Source organism: Bos taurus, chromosome 12 (genome assembly GCF_002263795.3).
Source record: "Bos taurus isolate L1 Dominette 01449 registration number 42190680 breed Hereford chromosome 12, ARS-UCD2.0, whole genome shotgun sequence".
Classification (NCBI taxonomy): Eukaryota; Metazoa; Chordata; class Mammalia; order Artiodactyla; family Bovidae; genus Bos; species Bos taurus.
This window is the reverse complement of record NC_037339.1, coordinates 27704124-27729759: the sequence shown is the minus strand read 5'-3', so window position 1 is coordinate 27729759 and position 25636 is coordinate 27704124. Positions and strand designations below refer to the sequence as shown.

Sequence of the window (25636 nt, the reverse complement as noted above, 5' to 3'; positions counted from 1 at the left end):
GAAACATCACTATGAACAAAGCTAGTGGAGGTGATGGAATTCCAGTTGAGCTATTTCAAATCCTGAAAGATGATGCTGTGCAAGTGCTGCACTCAATATGCCAGCAAATTTGGAAAACTCAGCAGTGGCCACAGGACTGGAAAAGGTCAGTTTTCATTCCAATCCCAAAGACAGGCAATGTCAAAGAATGTTCAAACTACCACACAATTGCACTCATCTCACACACGCTAGCAAAGTATGCTCAAAATTCTCCAAGCCAGGCTTCAGAAGTACATGAACCATGAACTTCTAGATGTTCAAGCTAGATTTAGAAAAGGCAGAGGAACCAGAGATCAAATTGCCAACATCTGTTGGATCACCAAAAAAGGAAGAGAGTTCCAGAAAAACATCTACTTCTGCTCCATTTACTATGCCAGAGCCTTTGACTGTGTGGATCACAACAAACTGGAGAATTCTTAAAAAGAAGACTGCCTGACCTGCCTCTTGAGAAATTTGAATGCATGTCAAGAAGCAAGTTAGGACTGGACACAGAACTACAGACTGGTTCCATATAGGGAAAGGAGTACGTCAAGGCTGTATATTGTCACCCTGCTTATTTAACTTATATGCAGAGTATATCATGAGAAATGCTGGGCTGGATGAAGCACAAGCTGGAATCATGATTGCCAGGAGAAATATCAATAATCTCAGATATGCAGATGACACCACCCTTATGGCAGAAAGTGAAGAGGAACTAAAAAGCCTCTTGATGAAAGTGAAAGAGGAGAGTGAAAAAGTTGGCTTAAAGCTCAACATTCAGAAAACTAAGATCATGGCATCTGGTCCCATCACTTCATGGGAAACAGATGGGGAAACAGGGAAAACAGTGAGATGATTTATTTTTGGGGGCTCCAAAATCACTGCAGATCGTGACTGCAGCCATGAAATTAAGACACTCCTTGGAAGACAAGTTACGACCAACCTAGGCAGCATATTAAAAAGCAGAGACATTACTTTGCCAACAAAGGTCCGTCTAGTCAAAGCTATGGTTTTTCCAGTGGTCATGTATGGATGTGAGAGTTGTACTATAAAGAAAGCTGAGTGCAGAATTGATGCTTTTGAATTGTGGTGTTGGAGAAGACTCTTGGACTGCAAGGAAATCAAGACAGTCTATCTTAAAGGAAATCAGGCTTGAATATTCATTAGAAGGACTAATGCTGAAGCTGAAACTCCAATGCTTTGGCCACCTGATACAAAGAACTGACTCATTGGTAAAGACCCTGATGCTGAGAAATATTGAAGGCTGGAGGAGAAGGGGACGACAGAGGATGAGATGGTTGAATGGCATCACCGACTTGATGGACATGATTTTGAGCAGGCTCCCAGAGTTGGTGATGGATAGGGAAGCCTGGGGTGCTGCAGTCCATGGGATCGCAAAGGGTCGGACACGACTGAGCGATGAACTGAATCCTGAATTTGATCAAGCGACAAGAAATCCCATTTCTGGAAAGTAACCTTTACACACTTTTGCCATATGAAAACACATATGTTTAATATCATGCTTTTCAGCATTACTTGTATTTGCAAAATTTTGGAAAGTACCTAACAGCCCAAACATAAGAGATAAGTTGGTTAAACTGTGGTTCATACACACAGTGGAGTGCTATGTAGCTATTTAAAAAATAAATTAATAAAGAATCTCAAACTGATAAGAAGCACTCTCCAGGATATACTGTTATGTGACACATGAAAATACAATACAGCAAAAATAGAATGCTAATTTTGTGGGAAAAAAAGAAGACAAAAAGTTCACATGTATTTGCTTCATTTTTCAAAAACAAAGGGTGAGTTAACCAGAGAGAGTGCTTTATCATTTGGTAAAGCAAATGGAACAAAATTTTTTTTAAATGATAAAATATTAAAAATTGGTCAGTCTAGGTAATGGTTATATAGTAAATCTGTCAATGAGTATACATGCTTTTTTGGACTATTTTTGGAAATTTCCTTTAAGTTAGAAATTTATTTCAAAAAGAAGAATATTAATAATAGTGTAATAATCACAATACATTACCACCAGTGAAATTATTTCTCAGAATGCAGAAACGTTTTAAATTAGGAAGTCAACTTTTAACAATGATAAAACAAATTAAAAAGGAAATTAACATTAATATGAAAAGGTCATTTGATAAGACCATGCAACTATTAATTAAAATGCTAAGATAATAATAATAAAGATTAAAATTTGATGAAGAATATTTATTGAAACTTAACAGGAGATTTACTCTAAAAACTGAAACACATTTAAACCATTGCAATCAAGTCAGAAATGCAATAAGACAGAAAAATAAAATATACTAGTATAAATATTGGGGGAGGGGAGATAAAACTAGCCATTTTCCCCCCAGATACTGTGGGTTTTATCTGCCTGTAAGAGAAAAAGATTTTACTTTCAATAAAATAAAATGACTGAAGAGTACAGAGTTAACTGAACTAGACTAAGCCCTCCTCAGAGCAAGTCTGGAAAGAAACACATCAGTTCTCAGCTCGGGCTATCTTATGTACATGAGTCCCAGAAGGTTCAATGGGCAGAGGTTGGGAGTAAAGGATCATTACAATGTAATTTGAAAAAAGAGGAGAGAAAAAGTTCACCAAAACCATATATAAATGTATGTATGTGTGTGTGTGCACATGCTAACTCACTTCAGTCATGTCCAACTCTTTGCGACCGCATAGACTGTAGCCCACCAGGCTCCTCTGTCTACGGGATTCTCCAGGTAAGAATGCTGGAGCCGGTTGCCATGCCCTCTTCCAGGGGATCTTCCCAAACTAGGGATCAAATGAGCCTTTTTAGTCTCTTGCAGTGCCAGGCAGTTTCTTTATCTCTAGCACCACCTGGGAAGCCCACATATGAGTGTGGGCAATATGCATTAAGAAACTAGAAGGTGACAGGGAAATTAGATCTTCATGATCTTGAGTATGTCTATAACATATTCTTAAGAAGAAGAGTTTTATAGTAATACATTATTATGCATTCATTTCATCTAGACCAAACCACACACAAAAAAGGTTTGAATGTTGGGTAGACTGCAAAGATGGCTGGTAATAATCCCACCTCACCTCTTTTGGGGTAATCTGTCACACAGCAATAGGTATCTGAGATATGTTTAAAGGTATGTGAATGCTTAAAGAGAAAAGAGAATATTCTAACAATATAACTATCAAAATTGGTTGCTTCACAGTGGCAGTAAGAATGAAAGAGGGGATGATTTACTTTTACTTTATATATCTTACATTACTTCTCCAGCTTGCCCAAGCATATATTATTTTCTAATTTGAAATAAATCAATTAAAGAAAATTTTTACAAGAAGAAATAAAGCATTCGATTTAGGTTTCTTCTGTTTCTTTTTTTTTTTTTTTCTTAGAATTGGGCCTGGAAAAGTGTCTTCCTCTTATTTTATGGTTATTTACTGTTATTTGCCGCAGCATTACACAGACCTTAGTTTCCGATAGCTGTGTATAATACTGGTCCCATAAACATCTTTATAAATCAATTATCTTTTAAAATAAGGGCCAATGCATGTGCATGGAAAATGGCTGTGGACTGGCAACTAAAATATTCTTAATCTTTTAAAAATATGCTATAAAAACTATGCGAAAGATATTAACAAAATCGATTTAAGAATATTTTTAGTAATGCGATCTGTAAAATACATTTTTAAAGTGCATTAGCTCACAAAATATTTTATCAACCTGTAAAATTTTTACTAGCTTTCTCTGTTCTTAACAGTGATATAGCAATGATAAGTCTGCAGGAAATTTATCAGGAGCATGAGAAATGATGTTTTCACTGTGGGTTGCAGTTTTCGTTTTATTAACTTTTATATTTATTGAACTCTTGATATCTTTAGGATCTTCCTGGATTTCTTATAGGCCCTAAAATTCCTAGCCAAGGCTATGTTCATTAATTCATTTCAACAGATTTAAACTTACAGTGTCTATAATATGCTGGACACTGTGCCAGGTGCTTGGAGAAAGAGAATGATAGTTTTCTTTAAAGCAGAAGAATTGTCCATAACTAGATAATGATCCGTATGACAAATAAAACATTTAGAAAAACTAAATAATGTGCTGCAGGTAAAGCCACAACAACTAGACAAAGTAGATTCCATTTAAGCTGGTATTCAAGACAGCAGACAAAATGGGAAGCTGCATTCAAGACAGACAGCAAGAATGGACGTGTGGAAGAGCACGGTATGATCGAAGAAAAGGTAGATCGTAAGGACGAAGGAACCTGATGGACAGACAGTAGAGATGACAGACAGAGCACAGTACTGCAACTAAGTACATAGGCTCTTTTTCAACAAGGGTGTCAAATCAGTAGAGGAAAGATAGTTTTTTCAGCAAGTTAATGCTGGAACAATTGGATATCCACATGGGAAAGTCTGGAGTTAGACTCCTTCCTTAGACCACACACAAAAAATTCCAAGTGATCACAGGCCTAAATGCAAGTGCTAACACCACAAGACTTTTAGAAGAAAACATAGGAGTAAATTTTCATGAACTTGGGTTAGGTTAGGCAAAGCTTTCTTAGATATAAGCAACATAACAAACAGAAGCAACAAAAGAAAAAATAAACTGCAACTCATCAAAGTTTTAAAACTTTGTATTTCAAAGAACGTCATCAAGAAAGTGAAAAGACACCTCACAAAATGGGAGAAAATATTTGCAAACCGTATACCCGATAATGTCTTGTACACAAGAATATATTTAAAAAGTCCAAAACTCAACACTTTAAAAAGACAATAACCCAATTTAGAAATGGGCTTAGGGACCTCCCTGGTGGTCCTGGGGTTAAGACTCTGCAATTCCACTACAGGGGACACAGGTTCAATCCCTGGTTGGGGATCTAAGATCCCACATGCCACAAGGTGTGGTCAAAAATAAATTAAAAAATTTTTTTTTAATTTAATGGGCTTAAAAATAATTTTAAAAAGCTTAACATACATTTCTTCACGGAAGATAATGCAAGTGGCCAATAGGCATGTGAAAAGATGTACAATATCATTAGTCATTAGGGAAATACAAATTAAAACTACAAATTCATACTCACCAGGATGGCTATAAAGTCAGATAATAATAAGCATTGGTGAGGATGTGGAGAAATTGAAACCCTCACACATTGCTGGTAAGAATTTAAACTGATATAGTCACTTTGAAAAACAGTTTGGCAGTTCCTTGAAATGTTTAACACAGAGTTACCATATGACCCAGCAATTATAAATATGTACGCAAGAACAATAAATACATGCGTGCATGTTCAGTTGCTTAGTTGTGTCTGACTCTTTGCGACCCCATGGACTGTAGCCTGCCAGGCTCCTCTGTCCATAGCATTCTCCAGGCAAGAATACTGGAGTAGGTTGCTATTTCCTCCTCCAGGGCATCTTCCCAACCCAGGGATCGAACCTGCGTCTTCTGCATCTCTTGCATTGGCAGGTGAATTCTTTACCATTGAGCCACCTGGGAAGCCCGAAAAACATATGCTCACACAAAAACATGTAGATGAAGATTTGTAATAATATTAATCATAAGCCAACAGGTGGGAAGAATCCAAATGTCTGTAAATTGATGAACAGATAGATTAAATAAGGCTTATCCATACAACAGAATATCACTCAACAATAAAGAGAAATGAAGTACTGATATGTGCCACAGTGTGGATGAACCTTGAGAGCATCATGGGGAGAGAGTTACAAGGCACAGGAGACCACATATTTTATGAGTCCATTTATATGCAATGTCCAGAATAGGCGACTAGAGGGTAAGATTGAGGGGAAATGCAAAGTGACTGCTAATAGGTGTGGGGGGATTGTTACTGGAGTAATGAATATGTTCTCAAACTGATTGTGGTGATGGCTGCACACCTTTGTTATTACGGTACAAACCATTGAGTTGTACACTTTTTTTTTGAGTTGTACATTTTGAATGAGTGAAACATTTGGTACATAAATTACATCTTGAGTTATTTTTTTAAAATCTATATCCTGTTTAAAAATAAAAGCACACACACTAGTGCTGGATCACTTAGGCTGGAATCTATGCTTTACACTGAACCAGTAATGAAGCCCCAAGCTACTTAGTTTCTCTGTATCCAGTATCTTCATCTGTAAATGAGTGAGTACTTTCAGCTAAGGTCTCAAGGGAAATTTTCACAGAGGTAGAATTTGGCCTGGCCTCAAAGACAGTGTTTTTATAGATTTTGAGATAAAGACCTTTAAAAGGAGGAGAGAGGGACTCCCAGCTCTGGAGGACCCACTGTGTGCTAGAGTCTGTGCTATGCATTGTGTACATTACATGATTTAATGCCCTCTGCTTTGTACTTATGAAAAAAGCTGACTCCGAAAGTAAAGTGATAACATGACAAAGTAGGGGTTCAACTGCAGGCCCAGAAGCAACTGTGTCTGGCCTGAATGATGTTTGTGAGGAAGGAAATACAGACAGCTAGAAGAGGGACTGAGGTGTTGTCTGACAGCGTGGGAAGGGAGTAGGGGTAGGTTGCAGTCAGACTGTTAAGGAACTCTGATGGCCAGACAAGTTTTCTGGATTTCATCCTATGGGTGATAGGGAACACAGAATTGCTTATTTTTTTTAAAAAAAGGCCATAAGGAGTAAGGATGTGGATGTATTTTACATGTAAAAATCTAAATTCATCCTGTATGTTATTATATAACTCAATTGTACCTTTCAGAAACCTTACAATATAACTCAAAATAGACATAGTCTAACAAGCATGTGTTTACTGAATTTTCCAGAAGAGAAATTGGTTTGCTTCCACAATTGGAAGATGACTTTCATAGATGAATTAAAATCCTATCCAAGGCTGAGTTTGTTAATTTGAGCTGCTGATTGTTATCAAATGTCAGATTGATTTTGATGTGAATTTTAGAGCTAAGAACAGATAGAATAGAGCTAAGAATAGAAGTTTTAAAACTCACTGAAATGCTCAAAAGATGAACAAAAGTTGTGGTCTCACTTTACACAGGAGTTCAGTGAAAAGGAAAACTACCATATATGTAACTATTTAAATGGAATAGCGGGTTTGCACTGTATACTCATTCATTCAGAGGTGTTATTTTTTTTGACTAGAAGCATGAAATTTTGCTTATGCCTCCTACTTGGAAAGAGATTCTTTCAAGGCCATGAATTTAAGCAGGGTGTCCAGCAAGCATCTGAAGTGTCTACAGACTGTTAGAACTAGCATGCCACGGTTGGCACCAGGCAGTTGGAGGAACAAGTTGCAAAATATACTCTCAGTCCCAGTCTACGTGGTATCCCAACCTCAAGTCATGCTGCTAGATTCGTGCCTGCATGTGGAAAGTCAAATGCACTGATGTGCTTTCCCTCCAAGCCAATGATTCTTAGTAAAGATCTTACATTTCCTAGAAGCGTGCATTTGGGGAAGGAAATGAAGGAGTGCATTTTTGTTTACTGCAATAATTAGGAGTTTCTAAAGAAATGGGAATACCAGACCACCTGACCTGCCTTTTGAGAAACCTGTATGCAGGTCAGGAAGCAACAGTTAGAACTGGACATGGAACAACAGACTGGTTCCAAATAGGAAAAGGAGTACGTCAAGGCTGTATATTATCACCCTGCTTATTTAACTTATATGCAGAGTACATCATGAGAAACGCTGGGCTGGAAGAACCACAAGCTGGAATCAAGATTGCCGGGAGAAATATCAATCACCTCAGATATGCAGATGACACCACCCTTATGGCAGAAAGTGAAGAGGAACTCAAAAGCCTCTTGATGAAAGTGAAAGTTGGAGAGTGAAAAAGTTGGCTTAAAGCTCAACATTTAGAAAACAAAGATCATGGCATCCGGTCCCATCACTTCATGGGAAATAGACGGGGAAACAGTGGAAACAGTGTCAGACTTTATTTTTCTGGGCTCCAAAATCACTACAGATGGTGACTGCAGCCATGAAATTAAAAGACACTTACTCCTTGGAAGGAAAGTTATGACCAACCTAGATAGCATATTCAAAAACAGAGACATTACTTTGCCAGCAAAGGTTCATCTAGTCAAGGCTATGGTTTATGGAGTTGGACTGTGAAGAAGGCTGAGCGCCGAAGAATTGATGCTTTTGAACTGTGGTGTTGGAGAAGACTCTTGAGAGTCCCTTGGACTGTAAGGAGATCCAACCAGTCCATTCTGAAGGAGATGAGCCCTGGGATTTCTTTGGAAGGAATGATGCTAAAGCTGAAACTCCAGTACTTTGGCCACCTCATGCAAAGAGTTGACTCATTGGAAAAAACTCTGATGCTGGGAGGGATTGGGGGCAGGAGGAGAAGGGGACGACAGAGGATGAGATGGCTGGATGGCATCACTGACTCGATGGATGTGAGTCTGAGTGAACTCCGGGAGTTGGTGATGGACAGGGAGGCCTGGCGTGCTGTGATTCATGGGGTTGCAAAGAGTCGGACATGGCTAAGCGACTGAACTGAACTGAACTGAACTGATCCTGCCTTTTATCATACACATAAGTCTGTTATTACTCATCTCAACCCTGGTTTTATTCTAATTCCATCCTTATCTCCACTCCTTCATATTCCTATACCTCTTCCATCAAGTGGCTTCTTATATTCTTACCTTTTTTAAAATCCAAACCTATTCATTATAAGTATCAGATTGCTTCATTATACCTTTTAATATCATCAAGCTGAATATTATAAATTAAGTACACAATCATTTAACTTTCTTTTTGGTTTCATTTATTATAGTTAAGTTATCATGTTGGTTTTTGAAATTATATGAATATCTCATCCATAAATTTCCTTTCAGAGTAGTAGGCTGGGTGTACTTATTCATTATGTAAAACTTATTATAAATTGTTACATTAAGTGGTCATAGTACTTCTACAATAATTACATTATTATAATTGAAACTTATTATAATTGTTACATTAAGTGGTCATAGTACTTCTATTACTGAAACAAAACACTTCTCATATTTTATATCTGAGGAAACAGAATGTGACTTATTCAAGATAACTAGTAAAGAATGAGCTTTGATATCTTAAAAGTTAGAACATCTTGACTTCTCCTTCTTTTTTTCGATTTATGGCCTTGTGTCCACCATTAAAATGCTTTATCATGCATCATTTGGGTACTCAGTAAACACAGGTTGTTGTTTTAGGTGAATATGGGAACTTTGAACAGATCTAATTATTATTAATAATAATAAGGCAAGTAATTGCCACCATGCACTGACCACATGTAGGCATCAAACTTAGTACTCTCCATCTGTTATCCATATAACCCACATAAAAATTATGCCCGAATGTATATTAGTAAAATGAGGCTTATTTCAGTAACTGAAGTTCAGTCAGTTCAGTTGCTCAGTTGTGTCCTATGCTCTGCAGCCCCATGGACTGCAGCATGCCAGGCTTCCCTGCCATCACCAACTCCCAGAGCTTGCTCAAACTCATGTCCATTGAGTCGATGATGCCATCCAACCATCTTATCCTCTGTTGTCCCTTTCTCCTCTGGCTTTCAATCTTTCTTAGCATTAGGTTCTTTTACACTGAGTCAGTTCTTCAAATCAGGTGGCCAAAGGATTGGAGCTTCACGATCAGTCCTTCCAGTGAAGATTCAGGCCTGATTTCCTTTAGGATTGACTGGCTGGATCTCCTTGCAGTCCAAGGGAGTCTCAAGAGTCTTCTCCAACACCACAATTCAAAAGCATCAATTCTTCAGTGCTTAGCTTTCTTTATAGTCCAACTCTCACATCCATACATGATTACTGGAAAAACCATAGCTTTGATTAGACAGACCTTTGTTGGCAAAGTAATGTCTCTGCTTTTTAAGAGACACTTTTTTTTTTAATGCTGTCTAGGTTGGTCATAGCTTTTCTTCCAAGGAGCAAGCGTCTCTTAATTTCATGGGTGGCAGTCACCATCTGCAGTGATTTTGGAGCCCAAGAAAATAAAGTCTCTCACTGTTTCCACTGTTTCCCCATCTATTTGCCATGAAATGATGGGACCAGATGCCATGATCTTAGTTTTTTGAATGTTGAGTTTTAATCCAATTTTTTCGCTCTCCTCTTTCACTTTCATCAAGAGGCTCTTTAGTTTTTCGCTTTCTGCCATAAGGGTGGTGCTATGTAGGACCACCCAAGATGGACGGGTCATGGTAGAGAGTTCTGACAAAACGTGGTCCACTGGAGAAGGGAATGGCAAATCTCTTCAGTATTCTTGCCTTGAGAACCCCATGAACAGTATGAACTGAGGTTAATAGGCATGAAAATGATTTGTTACAGCATATGCATCTATTAACTGACAAACAAAAAGATTGAAACTTTTTCCAAATGATTTGTCTGGAATACTATATTACTTACCTCAAAGGATTGTTACAAACATAAAAATGCACAATTATTTCATTCATTCATTCATTTGACGAAAATTTATCAACAATCCAGGATGTGCATGTGCCAAGGAAACAAAAAATGATCAATCTTGGTCTGATCTCAAGGACCTTGCAGTAGAATTAATTGACTGTTACAGGAGCCATGACAGGGAGCATCATAACTTGTCATGTGCTGGGTTTACTCTGCTTGGGGGAGTAAGGGAAAGTTCAACAGAGGGATTAGCCTCTGATCTGCCTCTTGAATGTGAAGAGGAATTTAGCAGGTGGGGAGGTCAGGGAACATCTTGTTTCTCCAAGGAGTGAGAGAGCAGAGTGTGCTCAGTGGACAGCATGGGAGATTAAGGTGCTGGCCAGCAAAGGAGCAGAGGGGCCACCATGTGTCCAGAATGGAAGGTTCTGATGCCGGGTGAGAAGAACCACAATTGCCAGCTCTTGGTGATGGTGCCCATACATTAATGTGATTTTGGAATCTCTGTTCCTCTCTTAGAGGAGGATGTTAACAAAAGATATACACATAAATTTGAGGGCTGTAACTGAACAGTATTCAACGATTAAATTCTGTAAAAAATAATATGGGGCAAAATATTCTTATTTTAAAGAATATGTTCAACTTTTTGGATTAGGACAATGTTTCATAAAAAGTCCCATATTTTCAAATAGATAATTTCAGTGCTGCCTAGGGGAAGGGGCAGCTTCACAAAACACCTGGAGCCTACAAGAAATCATTTAGACCTAGCAGTATTTCCAAAGACTGAATAATGGCTAGAGATAAATATACATCAAAGTTATTCATCTGTAGTAATGGTGCAGTCAATATGATTGAAAATTTTCCATGGGACTATATTTATTTATAATAAAAGTGCAGTGAAAATAATGGTGTGTGAAAGATGCTTTCAAGAGTATATATTTGAATACAGCATACTTATATAAGGCAATTTCAAAAGCAAAAGTTATGGCTGCCTTTTAACTCTGGTATTTTCCTTAATGCACTATTTACAGAGATTGCAGTTTTAAGAATAATAAATATAAACATTGACTAATCTCAAATCTATTTATAAGATGTGGGTATATTGTAAAACTGCAAAATGAAATAATACTTTATTTTCAACATTAACTTTATGTAAGAAACCAACATGCTATGCATAAAAGTAGAGAGATCCATTTTTATTAAAAGTAGCAAATAAAAACATAAAATCATGCTGTTATTAAACAGAAATTTTTTATATTTTCCTTTCAGTTCATGAAACAAATAGGGCATAAGGTGAAAAGGATAGGTTTTGGCTTAGGTCTATTACTTGCAATAAATGGTACTGAAAAACAAAATGCATTAATACTTCAATGCTCCTGATGGAAGAAATTATCCAGAACAAAGAAAGATTCTCTTAACAAGATATTATTCTTTCCCTGTTGCCAACAAATAAGTTTCCAAGTGCTGTAACTGCTTTTCTGCTTTCTGGTCATGGTCTCCTCTATTCCAAGTCTTTTACCCTCTAGAAGAATAGGCCTAATTTTCAAAGAAACAACAAAGGGGAAAATCAGGTACTGATTTGCCTTTTGTCATTTAGGATTTGCTCAAGTCTGGCTTCTTCCAAGGCACTATGGAAGCAACAACAGGGTCTCCCTTGGTGGTCCAGCGGTTAAGACTCCAACACTTTCATTGAAGGTGGCACAGGTTTCATCCCTGGTTGGGGAACTAAGATCCCACATGCTGCATGGTGCGGTCAGAAAAAAAAAAAAAAGAAGAAGCAACAGCAGCAGCCCTAAGATCAAACCTCTTGGTTTGCTTCAATTTTGGTCTCCAGAACTCATTTTTTATAAATGATTACTATTACTATTTATGAGGGAATTTTAAAATAAAATTTCATTAAATATTTGAAACAGTAATTTTTCTTAGATTTTAAGGATCCTCCTGTGTCCTTGCCATATTTATATTCTAAGTTGCAGAAATATAAATATAACAGAAAATATCCACATGTTTTGATCACTTTATGTATTGTTTATTCTCTTCCTCACAAACTGTGAGCACCTTGATGGAAGGCACTGTCTTGTCCTTCTTTGTATTCATTATGTAATGAATCATAATGCTTATTCAATTTAACTCAATAAATTTATGAATACATAAAATACAGTGGTTGAGTTTATGGATGGACAAGCAGTAGCAACTAACAACTCCCAGTCCCCACCCCCACCCGACTATACTCCTTGAGAAGTATTTGTTTAATGAAAAACATGGACAGAAGAGCCTGGAGGGCTACAGTCCATGGGGTTGCAAAGAATTGGACATGATTGAGAGACTAACTATTTGATTTACTTTTTTTTACATGAGCTTAAAAATCAGATAGAATCAAGTTTAAATTCCAACTTTGATACTCATTGAGCAATTTAATCTCATTGATCCTTATTTTTTATATGTGAAAACTGAGGACAATACCCCTTATGATATAGGGCTTCTTGAGGATTGAATGAGTGAATATTCATAGATAATCTATCATAATCTGGAACACAGTAGGCACTCAATAAACATGATCCTCTATTTCCCCCTAATACCCCAGACTTAATATTCCAGTTCTTCAAACTGGGTACCTAGCAATGTGCCAAGAGTGTCACAAAGCAGCTGGATAAACACAATGGTTTTCCTCCTGTATATATGTTTTTCTATGGATGGTACATAATTGTATCAATATAAAACAATTGTTCAGGGATTCTTCTACTCATCAAATGTTTTTGAGCATCTGTTATGTAGCAGCAGCCTGCTGAGCACAAGGGATAGTCTAATGGGAAGAAAGAAAGGAAGGAAGATGGAAGGAAAAAATCAAATTCCGACAAGTGCTGTGAGGGAAACAAAGAGACTGCAGAGATAAAAACTGGGGTTGGGGGAGCCAACCTCTTCAGATAGAGTGTGCAGAGAAAAGTTTTAAAAGCAGTGGATGCAAGTTGGATGATGAGAAGACAGCCATGCTAAGTGCTGGGGGACAAACATTTCAAGTGGAAGGAGTAGGAACACGAAAGTCACCTGAATTCTTCAGGTAAAACAAATGTCATCTTTGCTGGTTTGACAGTTTCCCTGACTTCCTGCTACATGGGAGTCTTTCAGATACTTAGGAAGCACTGCCCTGGAGAAGACTTTGAACACCAGCTGCAAGAGGTAGGAATGGTGGATAAAAACCACTCTCCTTTCCCTCGGTATTTAAGTTGGCAGCTTCCAAGGGCTATAACTAAGCATCCAGAATAAGCTGGCACAACTCAAATATGGAGGGAAAGAATGTGAACTAGATTTATATAGCTCTTAAGCTTTATGTGGCACTTGCATTTTATGATAAAGATTCATACAAATTAATATAAAATAAAACCAAGTTTCCTCTCCGCATACACTGGATGCTTTCCTTTTGCCTCATGTGGGCATACTGCCACAAATGGTAATGGCTTCTCTTTATATAGCCATAGGAAATCACAATTTGAAAACGTATTAAGTGATTGTAACTTTCACTAGTCACACATTTACTGACAAGCTCTGGTTTTGCTAAAGTAATCTTAAGAGAAGGAGATTCGAGTTGGGTAAGTTTCTTGAAGGAGGGATAATTTTATCTCATTTATCTTTGTGTTGCTAAGACCTTGCACAGTGCTAGGGACATAGTAGACGTTCATTACTCTGAATTAAAATGAAGCTATAATTTTCAGTTGAGATTGGTGAGGGGCACTGGGGATTTCTCGCTCTTGGGCATCTGTCACTACAGTTAAATTCCAGTGAAATGGAAGAATGTGAACATTCCATAGCATATGCTTCTATTCACGGTCACTGGATTTGGCTGCACTTTTGACTACCTGCATATTCTGCATCTCTAACACCTGGGAAAATTCTTTTTGAGACAGTCTTCATACTCTCGATAATGGGTCTAACAAAATGCCGTACCACATGAAGCTGAGGGGGCAGAAAGTAATTAAGTGCTTCCAGGAAGGAGGAATACTTATAGCCATGAAAATCCCTCTGAGACTGTGCTTAGAGGAGCTGTCCCTGCTACCCTAATGAAATTATGGAGAAAAAAATGTAAGCAATTTCTTCAGATGTGACCTTATTTTCCTTAGGTTTTCAAATGGTTTTCTAAATGGAAGAGAATTTCTTTTCTTTTTTACAATCTGGAAGCAAAAATATATGTTGTATGAGAAAAACAGCATGCCAGTGCAAGATTCAAAATTCTTGATAGTGAGCAACACTGGAATTTGGTCTCCTACTTACAAATTTGAAGAAAGAAAAAACACGCCCCATGAGAAACTGAATTTAAGGTCAGATTAAGTCAACCATAACCATATGGGTTAGCATTTAAACATTTATATTAACTTTTCAAAATGAAAAGTCATTAGGGAAGTCATACCATAGTATGTACCACTCATTTCCATTTTGACTTTTTATCTCACAAAGGTCACAGTATGACAGGCACAAACTCAGAATTTACTCCATTGTTATCATAGCAAATGTTTCTTCTATTACTAGGCTAAAATATTTTGTCCGGTTGGACAGTTTAAACTCCTTTAAAAAGAGTGTAGTTACTTGGCGACACCGTCTCTTAATTTGTTAGTGAGTGTAACACTGACTGGCCTTAGACCACTGCCTCCTTGTGCCTCCGCTTCTATTACACTGGGCTCCCCATTTATCCCTTTCCAGTGACTGAGACCAGAGGAAAATAGAGATCATACCATTCTAACACACAAGAAAGAATCATAAGGAATCACCTTACAAGGACAAACAGTGAGGTTGAGTCATGGCATGTCCTTCTTCTATGTCATGTTATATCTTATGTCCCTATATACTCAATAGCCTATTCTGTCTGACCTCCATATTGCATTTTGGTAAAGCATACAGATAGAAGCTCTTGAAACCTCCAGTCAAGAAGCAACAACGGGAAGCCAAAAACTAGGGGAGCTGACTTCACATCTTACAAACAGCAGGAAAGAATGACCGCTAAAAATTTAAATTGTTAATTTAATTTGAAAAATGAGATTAAAAAAAAGAGGGCAGCTGTGATTGAAAAGCCCAAACTTATGGATGGTTTCACATTTGCATGGAAATCTGAATTAGGCTTCAAAAATTCTCCTCTGATTTATGTGTGCAGAAAAATTGTCCTCAGACACCCTTCACCAATACTTCCTATTCCCAGAGCACTTTGCATAAATATTTATGTGAAAACTGACTTGACTCTTTTCTAGATTCTGCTGGCTTGCTTGCCAATGCCAATGCTTTTTTTTTTTTTTTATGTCAAGATGAAACACTAGCTGGCAGAGTAGATAAGCAGCTAAAAACTGAGTCTCTGGTAGACTGAACCCCCACTGCACGATACCTGGATACTGAAGGATAAGCTGCACATCCAATCTGGTACTTTTATACCAGATCACAGCCATCAAAGCTGAAATTCCTCATTGGAGATTTGTTAGAAAAGTACTTGTCATTTCTGGCCAGAAGTTAGTGGGAGTTGTTTCTTATTTACTCTCTTGACTGTAATTTTGTATGATGGAAAATATCCTTTAACTATAACAAGTTGGGTTTGCTTATGATAAAAAGAAAATAAATCTATCACATTTTAATTAAAACCTTAGCACGCTGCTTATTTGTGTAAATCCCCCATTTCGTGATTTCTGGACTGAAACAGTCTTTGCTGACGTAAATGCAAGATCGACCCCTTGAGCTTGAGTTGGAATTTTAACAAAAAGTGATGAAGCACAGAGTGTTCTACTTAGGGCATAGTTTACAATTTGGGACACATTCATAAGATTTTAAAAACAGGTGTTGCTTATATCCCACTCAGGTGTCAGGTGGTTGAGGGTTATGTACCATTAAGGTCTCAAATATAAAAATGCATGCATGCATGCATGCTAAGTCACTTCAGTTGTGTCCGACTCTACGATTCCACAGACTGTAGCCTGCCAGCTCCTCTGTCTATGGGATTCTCCAGGCAGGAATACTGGAGTGGGTTGCCATGTCCTTCTCCAAATATAAAAATGGATATGGACAAAATTGTGCATGCTTGATGCTATAAGCACTTCACAGAATGGCAGGAGCAACTCTGTTTGGTGATTCTTGGCACAGTTGGTGGGGCCAGCACATTATCAAGGATATTTTTGTGATGCATTTCCAGCCAGTCACTTTGCCTGGTGGTCCAGTGTGAACGTCTCCTTGCAAGTCTCCCCAAGAGATAGAACAGTAGATGACTATATCCAGAGACCTTTGCAAAGCTGAGGCTAATTTAAGCTGAAGCTGACATCTTGGGTTTTTGAATAGGAACTAAAAGTTTTCTCCAACAGATTAAAGAAAAAGAGGCCATTGAAAACAAAAATAATGATGGTTACCAAAAATCAGGGCAGCAATACAGTATTATTTTTAGTGGCACTATTTGACAAATTTATTTCAAAAAAGGCCCTAAAGATATTAACTCAGAAACAAGAAGTTTTAATTTTTTCATTGAAGTTTTCCAGAAACACATTATCTTCCACATGTGAAGAATGTGGATAATGGAATCACACGAAGTTTTTGAAGTGGTTTCCTTTCAAGTGTAAACATTTAAATGACCATATGAAGTAAGGACAAATGAGAAGATTCAGAATGATGTGTCCACAATGACTGGTCAAATAAAGAACTGTTCAAATAAAACAACAGTTGCTAAACAGATGGTAAGAAGTGATGGTTCCAGGGAGTTTTTCTTATTTTATGTAGTTATTGAAATAAGAAAGTCAATAAATTAAGATGCACTTTGATTTATGCATTACATAAATTTTGATTTACGTATAACATTTCCAAATATAGCAGATACAACAATAAAAATTGCTACTTTTCTTTATTTGTCAAGAGGACTTAGCAGTTGTTTTGGTACAGCTGTTATTTTCTTACTACTTTTTCTATAGTACATATTTCAAGACAAAGTCTGGTTATGCAAAGGAATTTCTTTTTTAAATTTCCTTAATTTTTTCACATATAACAGTATAGTACTAATAGCTTCAGATGTATAATGATTATTTTTTGCTATATATATATATATATTTGTATATATAGCAAAGTGACTACCAAAAGAGATATATTTATGCAAAGTAATTTCTGCATGTATGAATTAAACCCACTATATGTCTGCATGAAGACAAGGGAAAAACTAAGTGAACTGATCCAGTCTTCAAGATGTAGAATACACTCAGATTTAACATCATACTGTGACTATCAATTACTCTGCAAGACATGTGGTATGCTTAAATTTATAGCAACTAGGCAAGGCTCTTTAAACAACTTTCACAGACAATCAGTAAAACAGATTTCCTCAAAGAGACTTACCTGCTCTCTCTTTGCTTCGTTTGTCAGAGAGCACCTGTATTAAAAAAAAAAAAAATCAAGACTCTCTTAATATTTCAAATTTATGCTGCCATCATTAAGAATATCATCGAGTTTGAAAAAAAATCAGATTGTAAAATTAGAACTGAATTGCCTTCAGAAATGAAAGTAAAATGCCAATTAGGGTAATGCATGATTTTAGTGTGCACAAAGAATCTGGAATAATAAAAGTAATACTCATTGACAAGGAAGATGCCTGAATCTTATTTTTCTCAGATTTATGTACTTTTCTCAGGCTTATGTCAAGATTTACACTATACTATGCATCCATTTAGCAACTAGAGGAAGACTGATGTCTAGTTTTTGTCGTGTACTCTGCTGTCCTCATGTCACCAATAACCTCCAATAACCTCCTTCGTGCTAACCAGCAACAGTACAAAAACTGAGCCAGCTGAGCACTCCTCCCATCAGAAACTTGATCCTTCTGGGCTCCTGTTCTCCCACAGTGCCTGCTTGTACATTTCTAACCGGTCCTTCTCATTTTCTCGGTGGATTCCCTTCTTGCCTGGGATCTTTAGGCATATTGATTTAATTTACTTTTGTTTTATTTTGTTTTTCAGACATGTTGCAGGGCTGGCTTCTCTTCTTACTTTGCACTTTTTCCAGGGTGATCTCATCTACTTTCCATCCATACTCTGATAACCTCCAGATTTATATCTCCAGCCCACGTCTCTTAACTTGAGCTTCAGGCCAATATAGGAAACTGTTTATTGGACATCTGCATTTGGAGATTTCAGACACCACAAAACCGTGTGTTCAAAGCTCAACATTATCCACCCCCTCACATAGATACCCAACTCCCAAACCAATTCTTTTTCTGTGTTCCCATCTTAGCGAAAGGCAACATAAACTGAACGTATGTGTCCCTCCTCAGATTGAGTTGTTGAAGCCTAATCCCCAGTGTGATGGCATTTGGAGGTGGAGCTCTAGGAGGTAATTTGGTTTGGATGAGGTCATGTGGTTGGGTCCCCCACAATGGAGCTGGTGCCTTGTAAGAGGATGAAGAGCTCAGAGTTCTGTATCATGTGAGGACTCAGTGAGGAAAATGGTGATTTGTAAAGCAGGAAATGAGTTTTCACCAGATACCAAATCTGTCAGTACCCTGATCTTGGACTTGAAGACTCCAGAACTATGAGAAATAAATAATTGTTGGTATGTTGTTTAAGCCACCAAGTCTATGGTATATTTGTCATAACAGCTCCAACGGATAAAAAACAATCTATCTACCTGGTTGCCCAAATGGGAAACCCAAGGATCATCTTTTTGTTAAATTCTGTTGATGCCTACTCTCAAATCTTGCTTGAATCCATCTACTTATTTTCATTTCTACTTCCACCTCCTGGGCAACATTCAGGTCATGCTTAGATAATTGCAATAGCTTTCTAACTTCTAGCCTGACTCTAGTCTTATCTCCCTCCAATCTATTCAGCACCCAGTGTGATGTTTCTAAAATACAATTTGATCATGTCACTTTTCTAATTGGAGCTATCCAATTGTTCCCCAATGCCCTAAGAATAAATAGAGTTTAGAGGTTAAGATCTTATGCCTAGCTGCATGACCTTCAGAAAGTTTTTCAATTTCTCCAAGCCTCAATCTCTTCAGGCAAATGGGGTTGCTTTGTGTGATGTGCTGAGCAATAAGTATGGCATAGAAGAGACATACAGTAAATATTTATTGATTATTTTGAAGGAACTTCTTAAAAACAGAGACTTACATTTTGTTAACTCTTTCAAAGCATAATGATAATTTGAATAATATTCTTTGAGAGTCAAGGATGAAAGATGCAAAATGTTGATGCAGTTAGAGCTTTTTCCTCAATATCACAGTTCCTCCCACCCAATTCTTATTCTCTCTCATCTTATTTTATGTCTCCATTCACACTTACAGTGGGTAAGAGCAAATTCACAAGAAACTTGATGACTGACAATGAGAAGAGTCAATTTTCCCAAGGACATTCACATTTTAAAGGGCACCATCTGATGACAAACACCAAGTACTGAATCTCTAATGATAAAACTTGAGATAGTGTGAGACAGAGGAGGAGAAAGCTCTCTCCACATTTCTCAAATAATATCAAGTAGGTGACTACTTCCTGCTCTAAAGAGAACTCAGTCAATGAGAATAGTGCATCATATTTAAATGTCTCACTTGATTTGGAAGCAAATATATCTAATGACTATTTGACTTGGAATAGCAAGTAAAATAAAATTATGAAGTAGATAAGTTTTGTTACATGAACATAATAAAACATTAATAATTATTTAAAATATCATAATAATATTTTAATAGCCATTCAACATAGAAATAACCCAGCAGGATTCTTCAAGTTCAACTGTTGAAAAATTCTCAGTTATGAGCTAAGACCAATTCCTGCAGAGAAATGTCAGCTTGAGGGCTTAAAAGGGAAACAAAAGTAAGTAGACTTCCTCATCTAGTCCTTGAGATTGAGTGCTAACAGAGCTACTCACACATTAATAATGACAATAATAATAATAATTAACATAAGAAACTAAAAGTCAGATTACTTGATTCCAAAATAGATAAATGCGATAGGGATTTCCAGATAAACAGAAGTACTCAACAAATGTATGGTCAAGTATTATTTAGTTCTAAATGTAGAATGATGCATTAAAAGGTGCAGAGCTTGAATCTGGTAAATATATGTGCTTGTGTGCTTGCTAGGTCACTTTAGTCGTGTCCAACTCTTTGGATCCTATAGATTGTAGCCTGTCAGGCTCCTCTGTCCGTGAGATTCTCCAGGCAGGAGTACTGGAGTGAGTTGCCATGCCCTTCTCCAGGGGATCTCCCTGACCCAGGGACTGAACCTGTATCTCTCACGTCTCCTGCATTGGCAAGTGGGTTCTTTATCACTGGCACCATCTGGGAAGCCAATTAACTAATTTTAATTAATACTAAAAATATTAATGTTGTCATGATGAGAAAAAAGTAGAAATTAAATGCCTAAAATTAAAGCAACAAAAATTAGTGTTATTGAAAATAAAATAATGAAAAATATTACTAAATTTTAAAGACATTGGAGGTATTTGAAAGTGAACCCCTAATGCATGTTAACCATTTCAACAGTACATGACAAATTAGATGCAGAAGTATAGCTATGGACACTCCTTTCCCAGGAAAAATTATGAGACAAATATTAAATATACATATATATATATATATTTCCTATGCTATGTCAGCTCTAAAAAATTTATAAATGTGATGGTGAACATACATTTCTTTATGGATATTCAACAATATTTTCCCATAATCATTTTCATTAAAACTCACTAGGTGACGGGACTGGGGGGAGGAGGGAATGGGGAGCTGCTGTTTAGTGGGTATAGTTTTAAGATGAAAAGAGTCTTGGGGATGGAGGATCGCACAACAATGTGAATGTACTTATGCCACTGAAGGGTACACTTCAGTGGTTAAGATAATAAAGTTTATGTTTTATGTATTTTTCCACAATTAAAAACACACAAAGAAATCTCTAGATGCACATAGCCTATTGCTACTTGTTATGTTTAAACTCCCACTACCTTACACTTCAAACCCCTCTGTTTGGAAATCCAAATAGAATAAATCTAAGATCCAAAATATGACTTATGCGCAGATAATAAAAGAACTGCTACTAACCTGGAGATAATTATTTATACTCCCTAAAGTCATCATGAGATTACAGTCATCTCCAGAAGCATGAAGAAGGAAGAGAAAAGGAGGTGGGATAATGGCATTCACTGATGCCAGAGCAATTAGATGAAAAATCCCCAGGCAACAAATGGGTTATTTCTCTGGATATTTTATTATTTGTTGAGTGTTTAGCCAACATATAGAAACACTCATGTCTAGCACTATGCTGGGTGTTTAACCCTTTCTCTTTGTGGGATAGATGGCTAAGGGCAGGTAATTATCCCGCTGGAGATTCAGGAACACTAGAATGGTTAGAAGTGTAAGCTGGAATCAAGATTGCCACAAGAAATATCAATAACATCAAATATGCAGATGACACCACCCTTATGGCAGAAAGCGAAGAGGAACTAAAGAGCCTCTTGATGAAAATGAAAGAGGAGAGTGAAAAAGTTGGCTTAAAACTCAACATTCAAAAAACTAAGATTATGGCATCCGGCCCCATCACTTCATGGCAAACAGATGGGGAAACAATGGAAACAGTAAGAGACTTTATTTTCTTGGGCTCCAAAATCACTACAGATGGGTGACTGCAGCCATGAAATTAAAAGACGCTTGCACCTTGGAAGAAAAGCTATGACTAACCTAGACTGCATATTAAAAAGCAGAGACATTACTTCGCTGACGAAACTCCATCTAGTCAAAGCTATGGTTTTTCCAGTTGTCGTGTATGGATGTGAGAATTGAACCATAAAGAAAGCTAAGCGCCAAAGAATTGATGCTTTTGAACTGTGATGTTGGATAAGACTCTTGAGAGTCCCTTGGACTGCAAGGAGATCAAACCAGTCCATCCTAAAGGAAATCAGTGTTGAATATTCATTCGAAGGACTGATGCTGAAGTTGAAGCTCCAGTCCTTTGGCCACCTGATTTGAAGAACTGATTCAGTGGAAAAGACCCTGATCCTGGGAAAGATTGAAATCAGGAGGAGAAGGGGACAACAGAGAATGAAATGGTTGGATGGCATCACCAACTCGATGGACATGAGTTTAAGCAAGCTCTGAGAGTTGGTGATGGACAGGGAAGCCTGGTGTGCTGCAGTCCATGGGGTTGCAAAGAGTTGGACATGACTGTGTGACTGAATTTACTGAGAATAGTTACAATTATCTCATGGATACATCCTAGTAATGTTCTCTGAAGTATGTTTGAGTCACTTGCCTCATCTGGTGAGATTCCCAGAAGGTGTTAAGTTTTTGATACTGGTAAAGCAATAGTAATTATAAAGCCATGTTCACACAGACAGTCTAAGAATAACATTTTAGGAATTGGTTTTATGAACATGTATTTAGTAGACAATTGTTTTTTGGAACAAATGTATGAAATCTGGATGAAATGCAGATATGCATCCCTTGTCACACAGACAAATATGCAGATTAAATGAATAGAACAACTCTGCTGCTGCTGCTAAGTCGTTTCAGTCGTGTCCGACTCTGCGTGACCCCATAGATGGCCTCCTACCAGGCTCCTCTGTCCCTGGAATTCTCCAGGCAAGAACACTGGAGTGGGTTGCCATTTCCTTCTCCAATGCATGAAAGTGAAAAGTGAAAGTGAAGTCACTTAGTCGTGTCCGACTCTTCATGACCCCATGGACTGCAGCCCACCAGGCTCCTCCGTCCATGGGATTTTCCAGGCAAGAGTACTGGAGTGGGTTGCCATTGCCTTCTCCGAGAACAACTCTAGACAACCATAAAAACATCCAGATAATTTTTATTGGGAAGCAACGGCCCTTGGGGCTTGTGATGATCAATCAAGTCAATAAATACATTGACTATTATTGTCCAGGTGAAACCAAAAACCTGTTTCATCACCTGCTGTTCTTGAAATACAAAGGGCCCATTTGTTCCTAGTGCCCTCATAGTAAGCCTTTAAAACTAAAAGCAGCAGATAAAATCCCAAAGTAAATAAACTCTTACGAAAACATGTAAGCCATTTTACTATTTGCTCTTTACTTTGTCCAGAATACACCTGCTGTATTTCAAACTCAGTAAACCATATTTTGCAGTGACCCTGATTTAAACATTACAGAATAATGTCTAAGTAGAAATGAGCTGATAAAGCTAATCACCAGATTACCACTGGAAAGCTGGTTTCTTTAGACAAATATAAGGGATATATTATATACTGACTTTGGCTCAAATAACTTAAGACTCGTTGACTATGAGATAGCTGGTTTTATATCTCAAAAAAACAAAAATCCTTTTCCTAATCTCCCTCATGTTAGCTCCTTAAAAGATCATGCACAAACTATATGTAAAAATGAAAAAGAAGAACAAATATTTTAAAGTATTATAATCTGCGATTTCAGAGCTATTTCAAGGAGACCTAAAAGTTTCAATCGCAGTATCAGTTCATGAAGAAATAAGATGAAAATTTAATGGTCTTTAATTGCCATACTAAATTTTCATTATTGACTTTAATTTTGATTTCAAAATACTCCAAACAAGGCCTTGTAGAGAAGTTTCCAAAATTTTTGATTTCTGTAAAAATTCTTTATAGTGATTCTTACCGAATTGTCAAAGTTATTCCTCCCCTGACTCATGCTGAGAAAAGGCTGTAGTAATTCTTTGTGGGACTGTGGGAGAAATAGAAACCAACAGATTTCCTCACAAATAACTGCACTATGAAAACTAAAGAAAAAGCTGCTAAAAAGGCTAGAGAGAATGTATAATTCAATATTTACTCTTTGTTTTCATTTGATCTTCACTCATTTCTTTTACACCTGAGATATAGAAAGTAATTCTTGTTTTAGTGCTATATGAAAATTTCAATACATCTGAAACATAAGAGTCAAATGAAAATCTACTTTTGTGGATTGAAAAATATTTTGATTCAGCCCATGATGTATAAATCTTTCTACTTCTAAATGTAAATTTTGGTATATGTACAATAGGATTCAGATACTTGAACAGAAGTAGTCGGTAATGCATAATTTCAGACATTTAACCTAAATACAAAAAAAAAAAAAAAACCTTTACTAGTTCAGTGAGTATAAAATGATGCTATTTAATAAACTATGGCATTTTAATAAGCATGCCTGACATCTGGTACTGATAAAAAGGATTTTATATTTTATAGTTAATATTTAAATAAAAAACATTACTGTAGTTTTGCTATTTATCACAGGCCACAGATGGCACAGGTCGCATTTGGGTGGCTTCATTTCCTTTTTGAATAGTTTATATAAAGACGCCACTTGTTTTCTCTATTTCTGTGAATGCTTTATATAAGGTTTGGATCAAGTCCCAGAAATGAATAAATGAAGGAAGAAAGGAATGCATCAAATGAAAATGAAGTTTCTTAATAACAAAACTGATTATAGAATTTTCCTGGAACAAGTTTAGTTAATAAAGTTCATTCTAAAACAATGATCCAAGGAATTTGCATCTGGATAAATATTTGAAGTAACTTTTCCAGAACTGCAAAACCCCATAAGAACCTCTAAAAGTTCCATCTTTTGAACAACTGTATTTGCTCTAGGCAAAGTGGACTAATCCTTTGATTCAAGACAGGTTTGTCAGGAGCCTATGGAAGCAGCAGCTGAGCCTGATCCTGCTGAGACAGTCAGGCTGCTCTGGAGCTGTCCAGATGCTCTCCTTGTCTCTAGAGCATGCATCTTCTTGTCCTGCTTTCTCAGACTTCGTGTGTTCCACTCTTTAGATCCTTTGGTGAGGGTCCTGCTCCAACTTGGACATTGAACAGTGGTGTCCCTGACTCTTGACCCCAACACACCGGCTCTTGACCCTTTCCTCTAGAAGATGTCACTGGCATCTGGTCCTATCATTTCATGGCAAATAGGTGGGGAAACGTGGGAGCAGTGATGGATTTTATTTTCTTGAGCTACAAAATCACTGCAGATGGTGACTACAGCCATTAAATGAGAAGAAGATGGCTCCTTGGAAGAAAAGCTATGACAAACCTAGACAGCATAATAAACAACAGAAACATCACTTTGCTGACAAAGGTCCGTCAAGTCAAAGCTATGGTTTTTCCAGTAGTCATATATGGATGTGAGAGTTGGACCATAAAGAAGAGTGAGTGCTGAAGAATTGATGCTTTTGAATTGTGGTGCTGGAGAAGACTTTTAAGAGTTCCTCAGACAGCAAGGAGATCAAACCAGTCAATCCTAAAGGAAATCAGTCCTGAATATTCATTGGAAGGACTGATGCTGAAGCTAAAGC

General features: G+C 37.2%; 1 protein-coding gene across 4 annotated transcripts in view; it reads right to left on the bottom strand.

Annotated features, from left to right (window-relative positions):
* Positions 1-25636, bottom strand: part of STARD13 (StAR related lipid transfer domain containing 13) — a 493326-nt gene that overhangs the window by 283652 nt on the left and 184038 nt on the right. For all 4 annotated transcript variants that reach the window (XM_024999929.2, XM_024999933.2, XM_059892086.1 and 1 more), the window contains one exon: positions 17717-17750. In XM_024999929.2, coding sequence (XP_024855697.1) covers positions 17717-17750 — 34 coding nt within the window. The remainder of the gene's footprint in view (positions 1-17716; positions 17751-25636) is intronic.